The 22,578-nt window shown below is 37.0% G+C and overlaps 1 protein-coding gene, 1 pseudogene and 1 gene segment (V, D, J or C); 1 reads left to right on the plus strand and 2 right to left on the minus strand.

Moving 5' to 3' along the window:
* Nucleotides 1-1,755: 1,755 nt before the first annotated feature.
* LOC103458438 (Ig kappa-b4 chain C region pseudogene) lies at nucleotides 1,756-7,679 on the minus strand (annotated as a pseudogene).
* On the plus strand, nucleotides 3,966-22,487 carry tspan37 (tetraspanin 37). Of its 3 annotated transcripts, none has more exons than XM_081603527.1 (8): nucleotides 3,966-4,144; nucleotides 16,045-16,884; nucleotides 19,513-19,704; nucleotides 19,773-19,847; nucleotides 19,927-20,025; nucleotides 20,216-20,368; nucleotides 20,468-20,551; nucleotides 21,146-22,487. In XM_081603527.1, exons 2-8 carry the CDS (start codon nucleotides 16,822-16,824, stop codon nucleotides 21,317-21,319), a joined length of 840 nt encoding a protein of 279 aa, XP_081459653.1. In that variant the 5' UTR covers nucleotides 3,966-4,144; nucleotides 16,045-16,821; the 3' UTR covers nucleotides 21,320-22,487. The 3 variants fall into 3 exon arrangements, with proteins under 3 accessions (XP_081459653.1, XP_081459655.1, XP_081459654.1); XM_081603529.1 differs by having other exon boundaries at nucleotides 3,974-4,144; nucleotides 22,137-22,487; XM_081603528.1 differs by lacking the exon at nucleotides 3,966-4,144 and having other exon boundaries at nucleotides 15,600-16,884.
* Nucleotides 11,956-13,223, minus strand: LOC108165830 (immunoglobulin lambda constant 6-like; the record flags this gene model as incomplete). The annotated part of the segment is given in 2 exon segments: nucleotides 11,956-12,422; nucleotides 13,094-13,223. Coding segments are annotated over 2 exon segments (453 nt in total), but the record flags the coding sequence as incomplete, so codon positions are not given.
* Nucleotides 22,488-22,578: the final 91 nt, after the last annotated feature.

Raw genomic sequence — 22,578 nt, forward strand, 5'->3', positions numbered from 1 at the left:
TGACTCAGACTCCAGCAGTGAAGTCAGCTGCGTTGGGGGAGACGGTCTCTCTGGGCTGCTCAGCCAGTGCAGGAGTTGATGATGATCTGAGTTGGTACCAGCAGAAACCTGGACAGCCTCCCAAACTGTTATTTTATAAAATCACCAGGCGTCAATCTGATACTCCCAGTCATTTCAGCAGCAGTGGATCAGAGCCTCAGTTCACTCTGACAATCAGTGGAGTTCAGGCTGAAGATGCTGGAGATTATTACTGTATGGGTGAATACCCAGGCCTGTGCACACAGTGTTGCAAAGTTGTAAAAAAAATTCCCTCAGATCCGACATCTGGGCGGAAGGAGACTGACGTGATGCTCCACTGCTTGCAGAAACAGTCTCACACACACATACAAACACACACACAGAGCTTTGACTTAAAGGAATGGGAAATAAACCTCTTTCATGAACTAAAAATTCACATTTACCTGTAATTCCCTTTTGCATCTAAAATTTCACTAAAAAAACAACCCCAAAACAAGAAAAGAGAAAAAAACACAATATATTTTTATTTGATTTTACCCACCAAAAAATACTAAAAGATGGTCAAGAGTCAAGACGAGAGAGTGTAGATTTTGTTCTGTATGTGGTTTTTATGCAGACAGTTGTATTAATAAACAAGCAACAACTTTATCCAGATATGGTGGTAAAGATAAAGCTTCAGGTCTTATTTAACATGACTCACAGCAACAAGTTAATGTTCTGTTCATTTTATTTAATGCATCAATTATTTTCTTCATCCCGCAAAAAAATAACATATTGATATTCATTAGAAGTAGAAATATGAAAAAAGACATTGCTTCACATCCATTTTTACTAGAAATATGCATCTTGTAATCATTATTAAGAATGTATAAATAATTTTAAATAGATACAAAAGTTAACTGATATGATCAAAAAAGTGCATTTTGGCATTTTAACAACAATGAAAGAGGATCAATATAGGAAGTTTATAAATAAATTTAGCACATTTTACAGAAAACTAAAAACAACATGATGGGATTGTGAAGAGTTTTTAACCTTCAACCAACTTTGGCTTTTAGCCAAAGAAACAATAAAAATCTGCAACAGATACAGTATCCAGTTGGATACATTATTTTTAATATAAGTGGTTAAAAAATGCAAAAACTCAGTTAAATTACTTTTAAAAGTACTTATGCCTCAGTTCTGGTCACAAGATCTTTGACTTTGTCTGGTCCTGAGAGCAGAGAGATGATTTCCATAGAGTGGAGGCTTTGCATGGTCAGCTGATCCTCCAGTGAACTGAGAAGGTTTATAGTCCTGTGAGTTAAACACTGCAGGACTCAGATCTGTCAGTCAAACTGATTACATATTGCATAAAGTGTCAGGATAAATTAATATCATCAACATGTCTGATGTCATTTTCCCTGAACTATAACAGGAACAATCACTGTGGGACTTTATTTATTTAATGCAACATATTTCACTCAGTGAGAAACATCTGATACTAAAACTAAAGTTGGAACACCATTTTTTTAAAGCAGTTAATATTTAAATAAAAGATGTTGATGAAATCTTTAATATTCAATAAAATTTTCATCTTGAATAATTTATGTCAGAAATTGTCTGTTCTCACCTGAACAATCCAGAGCCGACATGATTAGCTGCAGAGATCTATACATTTTGTAATAAATATATATTTCAATTATTTCATAAAGAGTATAAAGAAACTGTCTGCTTTTATTTCCCATGTTGATAAATGACCTTAATGACCATTATTTAAAGTGCCACTCTTGATAAAATCAACTTTCTTCTTCTTTGTCATGACAGTAATGAAACTCTCTCCATTATAATGTATCAGAGCAAGCTTTATTAAAACACACAGCAAATTAATCCCACTCACATCCAGCTGCTGAGCTTCACACATTAGTCTAAGTTGTTGAACATTTCTCAGCAGTTTAGTTTAACACAGTCACACAAGCTTTAGTTTGTCTTCATCCAGACTCCTGTTGCTGAGAGCAGCAGGTGTTTCTCCTGCTCCTCCCCCACTAAGAGCTCCTGCTCTGGGCCTCAGTCAGCCTCTCTGGCCCTCACACTGGCTCCTCCGGATGCTCTGGACCTGGCTGCGGCCCTGATGGACCACCCTGCAGGAGTACAGCTCTCCTTTCATCCACTTCTCCTGGCTCAGGCTTAAGGTGCCGCTGCTGCCGTAGCGTCCGCTCTTCTCCTCCTCCGAGCTGCTCAGGACCCCCTCTGTCGCCGCCGTGCCGTCCACCTCCCAGCTCACCTGGGCTCCCTGAGGAGAGTAGCCGCTCAGCAGGCAGAGCAGCGTGGCCGAGCCCCCAGAGAGCTGCTCAGAGGAGGGGGGCAGCAGAGAGACCGAGGGTGGGACTGCGGGGCCGGCTGGAGGGGAGAGGAGCAGATCAACGTCTGCTGGTCAGGACACACACAGATCATAGTGGATATAATATAATAACACTGAGGAGACGGATGGTTTAGAGGCTGGATTCATTCATCCATGTTTACTTCACTTTCAGCTTTTTATTCAAATCTTCCAGATAAAAACACATCAGAGCTGAAATGTTCTGACCTCAGGAATAAAAAGAGCAACATGACGTAAAATATTAATGTAAATAAAAAAACATTTTACTGTAAATATGTTGGTTCTGTAAAGATTTGATTCATGAAAACAAAATGTCTGAACACAGTTAAAGATTTTCCATCTGCTTGTTTCACTTCCTCTTTACTGCATCAAACTAACAGACTGGAAACTTTTAAAGCACAAAATAAAGTTTATATTTTTATGTTATTTATTCCTTTTTTTCAAGCATTGGCAACAGATTTTAATGCATTCACATTTTTTATATTAAGGATATATTTGTGATTTCAGATTTAGGGGCCATCACTAAAGTCTAAAAACAATATCACTTATTTAATTAAAAAATACAGAACTGATGTAATGTTTCTTTTTAAATAATCCCATAATGTGGTAAACAGAATAAAATACATGAAAATGCATTATATATGAACTGATGACCTAATGGTAACCTCTTACGTATTTTGACAAATGTCACAACAAATGAAAAAAAACACATACAAATCTCACCAAAATAATAACGTTTGATCACATAAAGAGTAAAACTTAAGTTTGATTAATAAAAATTAAATGGTGATACTCACAGTGAATGATGAGTTTGGTTCCTCAACCAAAAGTCCACCACAGTGATACAAACTCATTGAGAGGCCGTACAAAAACCTCCTGCACTTTCAACAAACGATTTTCCACTAAAGAAATAAAATTTCTGCTGCTGCAAAGTCATAAAAACACTTTCTGTAGAAGCTCAGATTCAATTATATAAAACAAAACAAACTAAGCTATTTGATAGATTTATGGAAAATATCTAACATCTAAAGTATCTAATAGTATTGAGATTTCGGTAAAACTTACAAAGATCAATATATCTACCTCCAAGATTGAAGAGAAACATATATTCCATTGGTATAAAATTTGAAGTATTATTTTTAATTTGATCTTCTTCTATTTTAATACAGTCATCAGAGTTTTAAGTCCAGTATCTATTAGTGTTGGTTCAGTGTCTCTGTTTGTCTGGTCCTGAGAGCAGAGAGATGATTTCCATAGAGTGGAGGCTTTGCATGGTCAGCTGATCCTCCAGTGAACTGAGAAGGTTTATAGTCCTGTGAGTTCAACACTGCAGGACTCAGATCTGTCAGTCAAGCCAGCAGAAGCAACAAGCACCATGACCCTCATCACCATCCTCATCTGGACGCTGACCTGCTGCTGCTGCTTTACAGGTCACACCTGTTTCATTAGTTTTCTCCCACAAAAACTTTTAAATAATTTGAACATGTTTATTATTGTATTTTAAATTGCAAATTTTTCCTTAATTGCTGGAAGTTTGTTTTGTATTTTTTAATTGTTAATAATTTTTCTTTACAGGATCCAACAGTCAAGTAACTTTGACTCAGCCTGCCTTAGTGACATCTTCTCCTGGGTTTACAGTCACTGTGACCTGTGACACAAACCCAAGAGTATACAAATGGCCGAATGATGATTTTGAAATATTCTGGTTTCAACAAAAACCTGGAAACAGTCCAAAGTTGGTCATAAAACGGGGGAGAAATGCTACAAGTGAGTTTTCCTCTCGATTCTCTGGCAGAGGAGATGGAGCAAAAGCTGAGATGACCATCAGTGGGGTTCAGGCTGAAGATGCAGCAGTTTATTACTGTAAAAGTCTCCATGTAGTAAATAGTGCCTTTGTGTTCACACAGTGATTAGTAGCCGTACAAAAACCTCCCTCAGTCAAACTGCAGACACTCTGAGCTGTTAGAGCAGAAACTGAACAGACTCTGATCCAGACCACTGAACACAGAGACGACTGGAAACTCAAGTCTAACTCAAGGAGATTAAAATGTAAGAAAACAATATGATAACATAAAAACAGAAAGTAAAGAAAACAGTTTGACCCAGACAAGTAATTTTGACTGGCACAGTAAATAAATCTGGAAATATTTTTACATTTAAAGAAAACTTCCTTTGTTCACTGATACAGATCAACACATTTTCTACCTCCAGTCATTCCAGTAGAGACTTGCTCCCTCTGTTTTATGTCTTGATCCTGTAAATATATCACTATTTCTATTTATCTTCAGAGTGGCTGTAAGACTCTTGATGGTTTAAAACCTTTTTCTTTTGACGTCTGCACAAATAAACATGTGAGTTATTGTTTTGGGTTGTTATCCTTTCACCGATTTTCCTCTAAAATCCAAAAAACCAATCAGCAAATATTAAAGTCAGTTTATATTTTACTTCCTCTTTAATTTTATCTTTCTATTTTGTGCTCTGGAATGCAAAAGTTATAAATTAAAAATAAGTGACAATCCCGTCATCTTTTTATTAACAATTCACGTTTTTAATCATTTTATTAAAACATTAAGGTCACTTTCTAAAACTAACTTTTGTAAATCAAGTCGTTGCAAATGTCTGGATTATGATAAGCAAGAAAATATCCAGGAAAGTAGAAACACAAAGTTAGACATGTTTATTCTAATCAAATATCATTTCTACACTAGAATGGCCGATCAATTACAAGAGTATCATCCAAAAATATAAACCTTAAAACTTAAGCTGTAATGTGGTGGAACCTGGTGACTTTTGAAGAAAATAATGAGAATCTATTTAATTTAGTGGTTATTGAAGAACATCAATGAAGTGAAATTGATCAGCTGTTCAATAAACAAAATTTATAATATTCTTCAGAATGTGTGTTCAGGTTTGTTTGTTTTTTTACATTTATTATCAACATTAATTACAAATATGATTTAAAAGAAGAATATAAAATGGTTCTGCATCCTATAGTGTAAAATTAAATTATAAATAATAAACACATTTTTAAAAAACAAATCCAAATAGATTAAAGTCACTTTGATAACCTTAACATAGCAAGAAAGAAACATAATGAGGATCATTGTAACATGAATACAGGTTACAATTCAAAGATTTAAACCTTATATTGGTGATAAACCTGGTTGAAAACATCAGTTGCTTTTTGAAGTAAAATGATGAGAATCTATTGAGTGATTATTGAAGAACATCAATGAAGTGAATTTGATGAACTGTTAAAAAAAACAAATAGTGAACAAAATAATTTTCTTATACATTCAATGTCAACATTAAATAAAAGTGTAATTTAAAAGTAAATATATAAAAGTATATATATATATATATATATATATATATATATATAAATATATAAAGTATATATATATATATATATATATATATATATATATATATATATATATATATATATATATATATATCAGAATGGTTCTGCATATTGATTCTAAATAGTAAAAATTTAAAATATAAATAATAAACACAAAACAACATTTTTTAATCACAGATCCAAATAGATCAAAGTCACTTTGATAACCTTAACATACCAAGAAGAAACATAATGAGGATCAATGTAACATGAATACAGGTAACATTACAAAGATTTAAACCTTATATTGCTCTATGTATGGATCTATTTTATGTCAAACATTTGGTGTTTTTGTGTGTTTTAGTTTATAACAACACATCACATTTAGGGGAAAAAGAAACATTATAAAAGTGACAACATGAACAACCAATAAATCCATTATTTGATCTTCAGTTAAACTAAAAACTGAATATTGTCAGTAGATGAAGTGTTGGCTGAATCATCTCTATGTTTCCTGTTTCATCTCAGCAGGTGTGGATTTGCATGATCTGGATGCATCGCTGCTCCTCAAGCTTTAAGTTCTTCTGCTGCAGAAAGTCCAAAGTGTGTTTGAGCTCCGACACTGAAACCTGCATCAGGATGACGTCTCCAGTAGCTCTGATGGTTGTGTTGGGTTTTCTCACTCAGGGTCAGACTGACTTTTAAATGTAGCTATCAAGTTTTGTTTGAACTCGTACTTATTATTGTTTTCCTTTAACGTTGCTCATTTCTCTTTTCAGCATCATCTGCCAATAATTTTCTGACTCAGTCTGAACCATCAAAGTCAGTCAGTGTTGGAGCGACTGTGACCATCAGCGCCACAGGAAGTTCAAATATTGGTTCTGATCTCAGTTGGTACCTGCAGAAACCTGGACAGCCTCCTAAACTTCTGATATACAGAGTTTCAAATTTGTTCTCAGGAACTCCATCTAGATTCAGCGCCAGTAGATCTGGTTCTGATTACACTTTAACCATCAGTGGTTTTCAGGCTGAAGATGCTGGAGATTATTACTGTATGGGTGTCCATAGTGCTGATGCGTTAACACAGTGATTTATAGTCGTACAAAAACCTCCTTCAGTCTGACTGAAGGCTGCAGGTGCAGAGAAATGATGAGAACTGGTTCAGTGAACACATCACAGAAGTTACCAAGTAAAACCACCAAATATCTGAGGCTGAAATCACCAACTATAGATTAATTAATAAACACAGATGTTGAAAGTAGTTTGATAAATATGGATTATTAATAAGTTTTCTGATGTTTTGCCTCACAAAAACTAAAGAGTCTTCAGTTTTTATCTAAAGGCTTTTTCATGTGCAGGTTTCTAAAATGTTTAATAAACTTTAAAGAAATGAAGATGAGACGACGTTTGATCAAGAACATGAACGTTGAAACACAACAATAAACACAAAGACAGTGATTGACATGAATCTGCACTTTTATTGAAACAATCCATTTACTCCAAGTTACATGAGAGAACATAAGGAAGACGAATGAAGCATGAAAAGTAATGTTTGTGAATAAAACATGACACCATGATGGTTCCAGCCATGAAGCTGCAGCTCTACTCTGAGCAACGGTCAGGCTCCAGGGTTTGAGTGACAGGACTCTGTCCACTCTGATTGGCCTCACAGCTCACTGAGCCCGCCTTCCTCCACTGGTCTGCAGGGAGGCTCAGGGTGCTGCTCCAGCTGTAGCGGCCGTCCACCCCCAGCACCTCCAGGCTGCTGGACACCCCTGAGGACCTGCTGCTGCCCCCCACCTTCCAGCCCAGCCTCCAGGTGGAGGGGAAGCCCCCGCTGGCCAGACACACCAGTGTGACACTGCTCTGCTGCTGCTGCTCTTTGGAGGGGGGGAGGACGGTCAGGGTGGGCTGAAACACACCCACTGGAGGAGAGAGGGGGAGAAAAGACGCAGCCATGAGAACCAAGGCTGCTGAAGACGCCTTAGAGCTTCACTCTTCATCACTACTCATCACATCTTCATCACACCAGACTCTGAATAACCAATCGCTGAGATGATTTGCTCATGGTTAAACTGAGAGACCAAACATTCAAGTGGAAACAGTTCAAACGTCGACATCTGTTTCTTTCGCTTCCTTTAAACTACATGGAAAACAAATGAACCATGAACATAAAGCTGCTCTGAGTTTACTCTCTAAATATTAGTGCAGTTTGACACCAATTCAGGTTAAAGTTTGAAAATGAAGAAATTATCACAAACATGTTTAATTAACAGGTACAAATGACCCAGAAAAGACAAAAAACAAACAAACAGTGAAAATAAGTAAAATTTTGGTTTTGAGGTTAGAAAAATTAAACCTTAAGTTATCCAAAGCATTGATAAAATAACTTTGAACTGTACATTTTATTGTTTCTGTTGATAAGTTTTACTGGTTGTTTGTTTTAAAATTTTCACAGTTGTGGAGCGACACAAACTTCTGTGAAGCTCAGTCATAAACTTCAACATTTACAGTTTTAAATCAAATAAAATGAACAAACTTTGCTGGAAAATGAATGAGTAAAGTTAAAAAACTGAAATTCTTTTCATCTTCCAACACAGAAAAACTTTCTGGTACTTACAGTCAACGATGAGTTTGGTTCCTCCACCAAAAGTGTACCACAGTGATACAAACTCATTGAGAGGCCGTACAAAAACCTCCTGCACTGTCAGGAGACATTTAGCTGCTGAAATTATGTTTTTAAAGTGATTAAAAATCCCAGTTTAAACTGTATTTAATCTGCAAATCATTCAACATTAATTCAGCTTTAAATTGCTTCATAATTTAGGAGAATATTTTTGGTTTATCACCAATGAAAAGTAAAATTTACTTTCTCTCCTATACTGCATCGCAACATTGTTTAACTTTGCAGCTTCTTTTATGTTTACATGGTTATAACTGTTTTTCAGTATAATTTATTTAATAAAAACCTTTAAAAAACATCAACTTACATTGATATATATTATATATTTACCTGTAAATTTTAGAGAAAAGAGAATTTTAATTTTAATCCAAGAAGTGAAAATCCTTCATGTTGTTTCTTTTTATTTTCTTCTCTTCCAACAAGATGATGAGAGTTTAAATCCAGTATCTATTAATGTTGGTTCAGTGTCTCTGTTTGTCTGGTGCTGAGAGCAGAGAGATGATTTCCATAGAGTGGAGGCTTTGCATGGTCAGCTGATCCTCCAGTGAACTGAGAAGGTTTATAGTCCTGTGAGTTCAACACTGCAGGACTCAGATCTGTCAGTCAAGCCAGCAGAAGCAACAAGCACCATGACCCTCATCACCATCCTCATCTGGACGCTGACCTGCTGCTGCTGCTTTACAGGTCACACCTTTTTCTCTATATTTTTTCCCCAAAAAGACTTTTAAATAATTTGAACATTATTATTATTTTATTTTAAATTACAAATTTTCCCTTAAGTGCTGGAAGTTTGTTTTGTATTTTTTAATTGTTAATAATTTTTTTTTACAGGATCCAATAGTGAAATAACTGTGACTCAGCCTGCCTTAGTGACATATTCTCCTGGATCTACAGTCACTGTGACCTGTGACACAAACCCAAGTGTATACAAATGGTCAGATGGTGACTTTAGAACGTACTGGTATCAACAAAAACCTGGAAACAGTCCAAAGTTGGTGATAAACCTGGGGAAAAATCCTACAAGTGAGTTTTCCTCTCGATTCTCTGGCAGAGGAGATGGAGCAAAAGCTGAGATGACCATCAGTGGAGTTGAGGCTCAAGATGCAGCAGTTTATTACTGTAAAAGTATCCATGTAGTAAATAGTGCCTTTGTGTTCACACAGTGATTAGTAGCCGTACAAAAACCTCCCTCAGTCAAACTGCAGACACTCTGAGCTGTTAGAGCAGAAACTAAACAGACTCTGATCCAGACCACTGAACACAGAGACGACTGGAAACTCAAGTCTAACTCAAGGAGATTAAAATGTAAGAAAACAATATGATAACATAAAAACAGAAAGTAAAGAAAACATTTTGACCCAGACAAGTAATTTTGACTGGCACACTAAATAAATCTGGAAATATTTTTACATTTAAAGAAAACTTCCTTTGTTCACTGATACAGATCAACACATTTTCTACCTCCAGTCATTCCAGTAGAGACTTGCTCCCTCTGTTTTATGTCTTGATCCAGTAAATATGTCTCTATTTATCTTCAGAGCAGCTGTAAGACTCTTGATGGTTTAAAACCTTTTTCTTTTGACGTCTGCACAAATAAACATGTGAGTTATTGTTTTGGGTTGTTATCCTTTCACCGATTTTCCTCTAAAATCCAAAAAACCAATCAGCAAATATTAAGGTCCGTTTATATTTTACTTCCTCTTTAATTTTATCTTTCTATTTTGTGCTCTGGAATGCAAAAGTTGTAAATTAAAAATAAGTGACAATCCCGTCTTCTTTTTATTAACAATTCACGTTTTTAATCATTTTATTAAAACATTAAGGTCACTTTCTAAAGTGTCTCTAACTTTTGTAAATCAAGTCGTTGCAAAATGTCTGGATTATGATAAGCAAGAAAATATCCAGGAAAGTAGAAACACAAAGTTAGACATGTTTATTCTAATCAAATATCATTTCTACACTAGAATGGCCGATCAATTACAAGAGTATCATCCAAAAATATAAACCTTAAAACTTAAGCTGTAATGTGGTTGAACCTGGTGACTTTTGAAGAAAATAATGAGAATCTATTTAATTTAGTGGTTATTGAAGAACATCAATGAAGTGAAATTGATCAGCTGTTCAATAAACAAAATTTATAATATTCTTCAGAATGTGTGTTCAGGTTTGTTTGTTTTTTTACATTTATTATCAACATTAATTACAAATATGATTTAAAAGAAGAATATAAAATGGTTCTGCATCCTATAGTGTAAAATTAAATTATAAATAATAAACACATTTTTAAAAAACAAATCCAAATAGATTAAAGTCACTTTGATAACCTTAACATAGCAAGAAAGAAACATAATGAGGATCATTGTAACATGAATACAGGTTACAATTCAAAGATTTAAACCTTATATTGCTCTATGTATGAATCTATTTTATGTCAAACATTTGGTGTTTTTGTGTGTTTTAGTTTATAACAACACATCACATTTAGGGGAAAAAGAAACATTATAAACGTGACAACATGAAGAATCAATAAATCCATTATTTGATCTTCAGTTAAACTAAAAACTGAATATTGTCAGTAGATGAAGTGTTGGCTGAATCATCTCTGTGTTTCCTGTTTCATCTCAGCAGGTGTGGATTTGCATGATCTGGATGCATCGCTGCTCCTCAAGCTTTAAGTTCTTCTGCTGCAGAAAGTCCAAAGTGTGTTTGAGCTCCGACACTGAAACCTGCATCAGGATGACGTCTCCACTAGCTCTGATGGTTGTGTTGGGTTTTCTCACTCAGGGTCAGACTGACTTTTAAATGTAGCTATCAAGTTTTGTTTGAACTCGTACTTATTATTGTTTTCCTTTAACGTTGCTCATTTCTCTTTTCAGCATCATCTGCCAATAATTTTCTGACTCAGTCTGAACCATCAAAGTCAGTCAGTGTTGGAGCGACTGTGACCATCAGCGCCACAGGAAGTTCAAATATTGGTCCTGATCTCAGTTGGTACCTGCAGAAACCTGGACAGCCTCCTAAACTTCTGATATACAGAGTTTCAAATTTGTTCTCCGGAACTCCATCTAGATTCAGCGGCAGTAGATCTGGTTCTAATTACACTTTAACCATCAGTGGTTTTCAGGCTGAAGATGCTGGAGATTATTACTGTATGGGTGTCCATAGTGCTGATGCGTTAACACAGTGATTTATAGTCGTACAAAAACCTCCTTCAGTCTGACTGAAGGCTGCAGGTGCAGAGAAATTATGAGAACTGGTTCAGTGAACACATCACAGAAGTTACCAAGTAAAACCACCAAATATCTGAGGCTGAAATCACCAACTATAGATTAATTAATAAACACAGATGTTGAAATTAGTTTGATAAATATGAATTATTATGTTTTCTGATGTTTTGCCTCACAAAAACTAAAGAGTCTTTAGTTTTTATCTAAAGGCTTTTACATGTGCAGGTTCCTAAAATGTTTAATAAACTTTAAAGAAATGAAGATGAGACGACGTTTGATCAAGAACATGAACGTTGAAACACAACAATAAACACAAAGACAATGATTGACATAAATCTGCACTTTTATTGAAACAATCCATTTACTCCAAGTTACATGAGAGAACATAAGGAAGACGAATGAAGCATGAAAAGTAATGTTTGTGAATAAAACATGACACCATGATGGTTCCAGCCATGAAGCTGCAGCTCTACTCTGAGCAGCGGTCAGGCTCCAGGGTTTGAGTGACAGGACTCTGTCCACTCTGATTGGCCTCACAGCTCACTGAGCCCGCCTTCCTCCACTGGTCGGCAGGGAGGCTCAGGGTGCTGCTCCAGCTGTAGCGGCCGTCCCCCCCCAGCACCTCCAGGCTGCTGGACACCCCTGAGGACCTGCTGCTGCCCCCCACCTTCCAGCCCAGCCTCCAGGTGGAGGGGAAGCCCCCGCTGGCCAGACACACCAGTGTGACACTGCTCTGCTGCTGCTGCTCTTTGGAGGGGGGGAGGACGGTCAGGGTGGGCTGAAACACACCCACTGGAGGAGAGAGGGGGAGAAAAGATGCAGCCATGAGAACCAAGGCTGCTGAAGACGCCTTAGAGCTTCACTCTTCATCACTACTCATCACATCTTCATCACACCAGACTGAATAACCAATCGCTGAGATGATTTTCTCATGGTTAAACTGAGAGACCAAACATTCAAGTGGAAACAGTTCAAACGTCGACATCTGTTTCTTTCGCTTCCTTTAAACTACATGGAAAACAAATGAACCATGAACACAAAGCTGCTCTGAGTTTACTCTCTAAATATTAGTGCAGTTTGACACCAATTCAGGTTAAAGTTTGAAAATGAAGAAATTATCACAAACATGGTTAATTAACAGGTACAAATGACCCAGAAGAAATAGAAGAAAAATGTTAGTTATGATGGCAGAAAAATTAAAACTTAAGTTATCCAAAGCATTGATAAAATAACTTTGAACTGTACATTTTATTGTTTCTCTTGATAAGTTTTACTGGTTGTTTGTTTTAGACTTTTCACAGTTGTGGAGCGACACAAACTTCTGAGAAGCTCAGTCATTAACATCCACGTTTACATTTTTAAATCAAATAAAATTAACAAACTTTGCTGGAAAATGAATGAGTAAAGTTAAAAAAAAATTATTCTGCTATTTTTCTGACAAAGAAAAACTTTCTGGTACTTACAGTCAACGATGAGTTTGGTTCCTCCACCAAAAGTCCACCACAGTGATACAAACTCATTGAGAGGCCGTACAAAAACCTCCTGCACTGACAGGAGACATCTAGCTGCTGAAATTATGTTTTTAACGTGATTAAAAATCCCAGTTTAAAATGGATTTAATCTGCAAATCATCCAACATTAATTCAGCTCTAAATTGTTTCATAATTTAGGAGAAGATTTTTTGTTAATCACCAATGAGAGTCAAAAGTTTCTTCCCATCCTGTGCAACAACAATTCAGCTTCTATTATATTTAATTGCTAAAACCATTTTTCAATGCAAAAGCCATTTTTAAAAATATCAACTTACATTGATATATTATATATTTACCTATGAGTTTTAGAAGAATATTGCAATTATCCTTGTATATCCAAGAGAAATTAAATTTAATCCAAGAAGTGAAAATCCTTCATGTTGTTTATTTTTATTTTCTTCTCTTCCAATAAGATGATGAGAGTTTAAATCCAGTATCTATTAATGTTGGTTCAGTGTCTCTGTTTGTCTGGTGCTGAGAGCAGAGAGATGATTTCCATAGAGTGGAGGCTTTGCATGGTCAGCTGATCCTCCAGTGAACTGAGAAGGTTTATAGTCCTGTGAGTTCAACACTGCAGGACTCAGATCTGTCAGTCAAGCCAGCAGAAGCAACAAGCACCATGACCCTCATCACCATCCTCATCTGGACGCTGACCTGCTGCTGCTGCTTTACAGGTTCATTCACTCAGCAACATTTCTAACATGATGTTCTGCCTTTTCTCTCCTTTCTTTCTGCTGACAAATGAAGGATTTGTTTTTGTCTGCAGGATGCAGAGCTCAGATCACTGTGACTCAACCTGCAGTGGAGACGGTTCCACCAGGATCCACTGTCACTATCAGGTGTACAACAAATCAGGATGTTTACACAACGGACTTTTTTGAATGTATGTCCTGGTATCAGCAGAAACCAGGACAGCCTCCAAAGCTCCTCATATATTGGGTGGATACTCTTGAATCAGGAACTCCAACTCGGTTTAGTGGCAGTGGAAGCGGCTCTGACTTCACTTTGACCATCAGTGGAGTTGAGGCTGAAGATGCAGCAGTTTATTACTGTCAGAGTGTCCATGAAGTAAATAGTGCCTTTGTGTTCACACAGTGATTAGTAGCCGTACAAAAACCTCCCTCATTCAAACTGCAGACACACAGAAACTGACTGCAGCTGCTGAGGAGGAACAGACTCTGATACAGACCACTGCACCTCATTTAATAACCACATGGTTTTAAACTTAATAATTAACACATGTTGCTGCCATGTTGCAGAAGTTAATTAGCTTTATGTTAACTTTGGCCATATTTATGAGTACCTTGTGTTCATTTATATTCTGTAAGCTCTCCATTTTTCAAATGAATTAATCTCAAATAGAAAAAGAGAAAGGCACCAATGGAAGTAAGTCAAACAATGTAACATAATAAAATTACAAAATCAACACAATAACTGAAATAAATATGTTAAATCCCTTCAAATGTCTGAATTAACCTGACCACTCAAATGAAACACAAGATAACATCTTAACATTTCATTAATAAAATCTGCTCAAAAATAACTAAATAACTTCTTTATTTTTATACTTTAGATGAAACAGTTTAATTTTCTTTAAAAACTCAGAACTAAACACGATGTTTAAAACAAATAAAAAAAATAAACAACTGTTACTTCAATAAATAATGTTTTTATTGAATCTCGGAGTATTATGTTAATTAGTATGTTTTCAGTTTTTTGGTATTTCATGGAGACTTAAAGACCTTCAAGCAAAAATCCACCAAGTATTCATGAATGAAAGCAAACTAAAACATTTATTTGAAACTTTATTGTTCAAATGAGCAAACAAACGTTCCTATCCATACAATAGTTAATAATAATCAGATGAAAATATGCAGCAGGATGGCCTATAAAAATATCAGACAATGATGATTTAATGTAGTGATTAAGGGTGATTTTTAGATTTTCACTTGAGGTTGTCAAATAAGAAAATGGTGATAATTATAAAAAATTGTCTAAACATAAAACATCATCTCCCTGATGAAATCAGAACATCATCATCAATAAATGACCACAACCCTGTTTTAAAGTGAGAAATGCAAATTACCTAATAATAAAAAGACTGTAATAATAATTAAGATTTCAAGTAAAATTTAGGTTTGATTTTAAACTAGAATATCTAAAATGTACTGAGTTTAGCAATACATTTTATTGTTAGAAAATATAAAAAATTAACATGTTCTGAGATCTGAACCGTTTATATTCCTGAAGCAAACATCATTTTTCAGCTTAGATATGTTGTTGCAATAATGTAACACAAATTCTGGTGTAACCGTCTCCACTGTCACTATCAGATGTACAACAAATCAGGATGTTTTCAATGGAGATTTTATGCACATGGTATCAGCAAAAACCAGGACAACCTCCAAAGCTTCTCATATAGGAGGTGGATAGTCTTCATTCAGGAACTCCAGCTCGGTTTAGTGGCAGTGGAAGCGGCTCTGACTTCACTTTGACCATCAGTGGAGTTGAGGCTGAAGATGCAGCAGTTTATTACTGTCAGAGTCTCTATGTAGTAAATGGTGCCTTTGTGTTCACACAGGGATTAGTAGCTGTACAAAAACCTCCCTCATTCAAACTGCAGACACTCTGAGCTGTAAGAGCAGAAACTGACTGCAGCTGCTGAGGAGGAACAGACTCTGATACAAACCTCCGCACCTCATTATTTTAGAGCTTTGATCATTTATCAAGCATCAATTAGAACAACACAGGAACAATTTTAACCACTGCAGTGTTTCTCTAAGGCTCTCTCAATTCTTTAGGTCAGCAAACATATAAGGCATTAATTTGTCTCTTTGTCATCCATTCATTATCGTACACGCTTCTCCCTACTGTTGTTGCAGGGCGCGCTGGTTCCTTTCTCTAGCAGACAACGGGCGAGAGACGGGGTACACCCTGGACAGGTCGCCAGTACATCGCAGGGGAACCCAGAGACAGACAGAACAAACAACGATGCACAGACACACTCACATCTAGGGAGAATTTAGGTGTGACATGACAGTATTTTTCTTTTTCTTTTATTTTTTCTTTTTTGGACTGTGGGAGAGAACCATCCACAGGGAGAACATGCAAACTCCATGCATTCCATACCCCGGGCTGGGAACTGAGCCCAGGCCCTTCCTGCTGCAACCCAACAGTGCAACCAGCTGAGCACTGTGCAGCCCTCTTTTGTTATTATTGTTCACTTATTCCTCAAGAGGGCGCTATTGGTTAAACAGTGGAGTCAATGGTATCATGTTCAGGGAAATTATAAAAGTGCAAAAAAGAAGAAGAAAAAAAAGAGAGGAAACCATTTCCATTTTTCATATGAACGTGAACAAACCGGAAGCGTCACCTGTCAGTGAACTGACTTCACCTCTTTTATTAACTCTGGAAAAACTAATGCCCAAGCTGATGGGCTGGGTTTAAATTAAACCAGGCGGAGTTTTCCGCATTTCAGGGGAAGGATTTTTTTTTATTTTATTAGTTGCAGGAAAGGAAGTTTCCACGGATTGACAGCACCATCAAAGTGTCCACTCCCTCTCAGTAGCAAGTGTTTTCTCTGTGCTGTAGTTATCTTCCTGTCATCCTCACATCGGCAGGTCACGTCTATCGATGGTCGGTGACCAGAGAGATTCAAAATGTGTGATTGGAGAGGAAGCCGGCTTAAAACAATATTTCAGCTGATGTGTCAACTTCTGTGGGTAAGATGTTCTCTTTTCAGTCTTTCTTGCTTAAAGGTATTACCTACTACCCCTGCCTTTATACTTTCAGCTATCATTTCACTGATTTCCTTTTCTCCAGCTATTTGTCCCTATAGTGAAACTAAACACGAAATAATAGAGACTCACTTCTTTGGTTCTTACTATTTATACTCGCTTAATGCACTCACAGCTTTCTCGCTTGACTCTTTTGTCATGTGACGCATCATGTGAGCGCAACGTGGGGTGAACTGTTTATACACGGTTTCAGTTCATGTGGGAAGGATACATTCACATTGAGTCTGCCCTGTTTTCAACATCAACAAAAAAGCAATGATGTTACATCCACAAACCTACACGCTTTTTATTGGGATTTTATGTGATAGTGACACAAAGAAGTGCAGTGTAAGAAAACTGTTATGAAGGAGATGTGATATTTTACTTTCCTCATTGTCTCACATGAAATCAGACTAAAAACCAGTGGTCTGCAAACTTTTTGCCACTTGGGCAAAATTGCCAGGTTGAAAACATTTCATTTTACTAAATTAAACATCTTAACATTCCTAAGACAAGGACCTAAGTGATTTTTGCTATAAGTGTTATTTATTTATTTTTTTCCCCCAAGTCATCTTTTGGCAAAAATAGAGGTGGTGATTTTTCTTTCTTTTTGCTAAAATATTTCTTTATTAAATGAAAATAATAAAGTTAACCCTAATGGACAAATACAACCAGGCAAAAACATTGTTATATTTCAGAGAGTCTAGTTAAGTGTCTGGTTTCATTTGTACATGTTAAAAAAATTCTGCAAATAAAAATCTGGGGGAAAAAGCAGTTTGTATTTGTATTCAGTCCTCCTGAGATAATTCTGGAGCCACCCTTCCTGTCAGTTGCAGTAGCACATCTTTCCCTGTGAACCTTCACAGGGAAAGCGCGAGCTGAGACTGATGTCTCAGCTCGCGCTGAGTCACGCTGGCTCGAGGCATTCTATTAAACTCGTATTTCAATATCCAAAACTCAGATTTGGGGAATGCCCCACCAGTCCTCTCAACTGATCTGAGCTTTTTGCATTTTGATCACCTGTTTAGATTTGCTTTTGAATCATTAAAACTGAAACACTGACCTACATGTTGATGTGTTACGATGGCACTTGACAAAATGTAACATTTACTGGTTTACTGATCTTTTATGGCTTTGTATTTTTCTGTTTTTATGATGCAAAGCACTTTGAACTGCCTTGTTGCTGAAATGTGCTACACAAATAAACTTGACTGATTTGATTGCTTCTCTTAATGTTCTCCTTGCCCGTCTTGTCACTTTATGTTGTTTGGTTTGCTGTTGTACCAGGCTCTCTCTCTGCTTTGTGCGATGAGTAACTCATTAGATGCTCAAAGTTTAATGTTTCGTCTTAAAACCTAACTCTGCCGTAGCCCGTGTTCATGATGGCTTTTGTTCACTCGTGTTGCTGTGAAAAATCTGGGAAGCCTTCAAAGGACAGATGTATTTATATTAAGACCGCCATGATATGCGTGTTTGAAGGTGGACGCAAATGCAGAGAGGCAGAGGCGGCGAATAGATTTTATATCTTAATGAGAAAAATGATGAAAAACTTACAAAAACAACACAGGGAGCCAGAGCAGAACAAAAATCCAAGGAAAAAGCAAACAGGGAGGAGATGGGTAAAATAAGAGGGTATAACAGGATGGACCAGCAAAGAGTGAGAGGAGAAGAGGTGTTTAAGTTCTGGGAGAGTGAATGTGCAACAATGGACCTGGACTGATTGGCTAAATGACTGCAGGTGTGAGGAGAGAGACAGAGAAAGTGACACAGCGGGCGAGGGAGAGGGGACTGGGAAATAAATGTAACACTAAAGAATGAGTAGCTTTAGGGAACATAGTTAAACTAAAGCACAAAAAATAAACAATCTAAAATCACAAAAGACTGACAAAGTAAAACAGAAACAAGGCTGGTCTAATCAAAGGAAAAGTCTAAGGAAGACTGAATGATAAACCTCAAAACAACTCAGGATCCTAACGTAGATAAATAACAATTTGGTTAAATTACTGATTCCAATCATTTCTGCTTGAAGTCGTCAGAGTAATGGGGGCTGGATAAAATCTCACACCTCACTTTATCAGATTTTTTGTTTTGGTAAGAGATTTTGAAGACATTTCTTTTCTTCTATTTGATAACAAAGCACCACTCTGTCTACCTAATGTATCTTAATCAGATTCATAATAAGTTCATGGTCATAATGTGATAAAAATATTAAAAGGTTAACAATTAACAATTTAATATTATGTTTGTGAATGTTGGAGAAAGCTTATTTTTACTGGATAAGGTAATCCAAAGTGCTTTACAGGAAATGAAAGAGAAAACTTGAAATTACAAAACTTTAAGCATTAGAAAGCATAGGATCAAAAGAAGCAAATGTTGAAATGCAAATTTTAGTGACTGCCTTGTTTCCCAACAAAAGAGATTTTATGGGACTATATAGACGTCAACATTTCACTCAATCTACAGCATGAAAACTGGTCGTGTATGGAAACAACTGGAAGAGCTTATAGCTTGTAAAGATATCCCCCAAAACATTTAATTATGATACAACATTCTTCTTTTTTTTTCCTTTGCAAGGTTGTGGGGATGGTTATGGCCATGAGCGGCGTCTCCCTCCTGATGAAGTACAGACACTACAGCTTGTTTTTTTCTCAGACCTACATCCTCCTCCCGGTAGTCTTCACGATCTGCAGCGCAGCGTTCTTGCTCTTCACCGGCTTCCTCGGTACGTGGCTGAGCCTCAGAGACTCCCGCTGTCTGCAAGGACTGGTGAGGTTTATCCCCGCCACCGTGGGTAAATGCATGTCTGCGTCGTACTGAGACATTTTCTTCTCCAGTTTGTTTATCTGCTGGTTGTGATATTTTGCGTGGGAAGCACGGCCTCTGCGCTGGCCTACGTCCAGTCCAGAAAGGTACTCCACCTGCACAAATGTTCGTCCTTTTTGACGCGTCTTGACCTGAAGGTGCTAGCTCAATTGTTCTCTTGTTTAGTTGGATTCCGACACAGCGTCTCTCAGCGAGGTGTTTCAGAAATACACAGGCAGCAGTCAGGACAGAAACTCTCGGATTGTTGATATAACTCAAGAGGAGGTGAGGCTCTTAAGTTGTCAGAAAAAAAGAAGTAAAATCCATTATGCTTCCCTAACGTTGGATTAGGATTTTAAATGATTTTCTGTTCAGAAATATAATAGCACCATTCCAGCCATCAGCAAAGGGAGCCATCATAATCACAACCTTTATTGAAAAGTTTCTACTAACTTAATGAACTGATTTACATCAGCTCCACTGTTGCGGGGTCAGAAACTACACTGACTGGCTGGACAGCTCTTGGCTCAATAAAACCGGTGGAGATGCGGTTCCTCGCAGCTGCTGCAACACCACGTTCCTCTTATGTAAAGGCAGTCTGCACCAGCCATGGCAGCTTTACCATCAGGTAGATAAAACTGCATCAATCATGCAGGCCATAAAAGCCACTTTCTCACTTGTATTTATATAACTTTCGTACTGAATGTGTCTTTTTTCTTTTTCCCAGGGTTGTCAGGTGAAGCTGGAGATGGCTTTTCAGTTCATCCTAAGGTTTATCATGTGGACGTCCCTCCTGGGGTTTCTGACTGAGGTGTGTGCAAAGCATTTAATAACAGTCTTTAAGCTTTTATCTGTGTATGTAATTTGACATATATACGTACTGACAATCTGTAAATGAGTCTCTTACATCACCGTGGATGAGTTGTGGCACGCTGTCCTTTGCAGGATGATTTTAATTCAGTCATGACAGAAGGATTCTTAAGCATGAACAGCTTGTTTATGCTCATATCACAGGCTCTCAATCATATTTGTGTCCAGAGTTTGAGTAAACTGCTCAAAAACCGTCAGTTTTTGTTGCTTTTTTTTTTTTTTTTTAAGTTATTCAGAAGTGGACTCGCTGATGTTTCAGCAGTTTCAGATTTAAGAAGGTCAAAGACTTTGTTTCTCACCTATTCTCAGATGTCTTCTATTGAGGCTTGATGTAATATTTTGAGAGGTTTCTGCCTACTTCATGTTGTCAGACAGATTATAAGAAAGAGGCTTGTTCGTTTTTACATGTCAGGTAGTATAATGAGGCCTGGGGTGTAGCTTGATCCAAAAATTCATGATTTAACAAGTAAAGCAATTATATTTTTACATATAGGGCAATTTTGGTTCAAATAGTTTTTTTCTTCCCTAATTAAAGGAATCCATCCATCCATCTTCTTACACCCTTGTCCCTTGGTGGGGTGCTGGTGCCCATCTCCAGCTAACATTCTGGGCGAGAGGCGGGGTCACCCTGGACAGGTCACCAGTCTGTTGCAGGGCAACACAGAAACACACAGGACAAACAACCATGCACACACACACTCACACCTAGGGGCAATTTAGACAGACCAATTAACCTGACAGTCATGTTTTTGGACTGTGGGAGGAAACCAAAGTACCTGGAGAAAACCCACGCATGCACAGGGAGAACATGCAAACTCCATGCAGAAAGACCGGGGCCGGGAATCGAACCCAGAACCTTCTTGCTGCAAGGCAACAGCTCTACCAACTGTGCCACTGTGCAGCCCAATTAAAGGAATCATCGTCCGAAATTTTCTTTTTGTTCAATCTGTCTATCTTTGATTTCAAAATGGGTGAAGCTCAAACATTCACATGTGCAAGAGAAAAGAAATCTGTAAGGGAGAAAAGACTTTGACCGTGATGTTTTTTTTTTTATCATCTAACTGCATCTCAAGTGACAAAAGAGTTTCCACAAGATGATGTCAGTTTATTACCTGTATAGTGTCTGAAGGTGAAAGAACAGTTGTATCTTTGGTAATAAACTCAAGTATGTAATGGCGTCATCTACCTAGCCTCTGATATTTACATCACCTTCTGATACATCTTAGTGTGTGCAAGGATAACATTTGCACTCATCATGAACTTTTAGGGTTTATATGATGCTTTTTTTTCAATGTGGAATTATTATACAACTGCAAACTTTGATGATTAAAAACACGCCAAACAAAAAGTAGGAGACATGCAGGATCACAAAAAGAACACCCGAAGAATTTCATTTTCTCTTTCGGGAACAACCCTGAGGCATAGTGCAATTTACCCCTTATTATTTCGTTATAGTTTTTATTTTCTGTAATGATTTATATTTGGGCAGATAACTAAACCTTGCTTTCCCTTTTTCTATTATGCAGGTGGTTTTGCTTTACATGACGGCACAGATGATAACAATGGAAGAACGTTTTAAATATCAAGCACTGAGTAACACCTAGACAAATATGAAATAAATTTTCAATTCAATTCAAAAATGCATCCTTCTCTAAAGGAAAATTAAACTGCCAAACAGTAGTGGTCTCACCACTGTTTCAGGAATTAAATATTATTGCAATCAAAATCACATGGATCATTTTACATCAAAAAGATTAATTATCTTGCTGTGGATCCATTGTTTGGGTCTGGGTAAATGTATGTGTTTTTTTTAAATGACCTAATGCTGATATTTGACTTGTGAATGATGAATAAATATAACCGAACAAACCTAATTAGCTTTTTGTTGCACTGTGTCCACTTTGTGCTCTTGTTGTTTATAGATGTCTATTTTTGCATAATGCACACTGTCATCCACCCACCATTGAA

This window comes from Poecilia reticulata, chromosome 22, assembly GCF_904066995.2.
Source record: "Poecilia reticulata chromosome 22, P_reticulata-male-v2, whole genome shotgun sequence".
In the NCBI taxonomy this organism is placed as follows: domain Eukaryota; kingdom Metazoa; phylum Chordata; class Actinopteri; order Cyprinodontiformes; family Poeciliidae; genus Poecilia; species Poecilia reticulata.

Coding starts and splice junctions, on each gene's coding strand:
- tspan37 (XM_081603527.1), top strand. CDS start 16,822: ATGTGTGATTGGAGAGGAAGCCGGCTTAAAACAATATTTCAGCTGATG. Junction 19,705..19,772: donor CCCGCTGTCTGCAAGGACTG/GTGAGGTTTATC, acceptor TTTCTTCTCCAG/TTTGTTTATCTGCTGGTTGT. Junction 20,369..20,467: donor CATGGCAGCTTTACCATCAG/GTAGATAAAACT, acceptor TCTTTTTCCCAG/GGTTGTCAGGTGAAGCTGGA.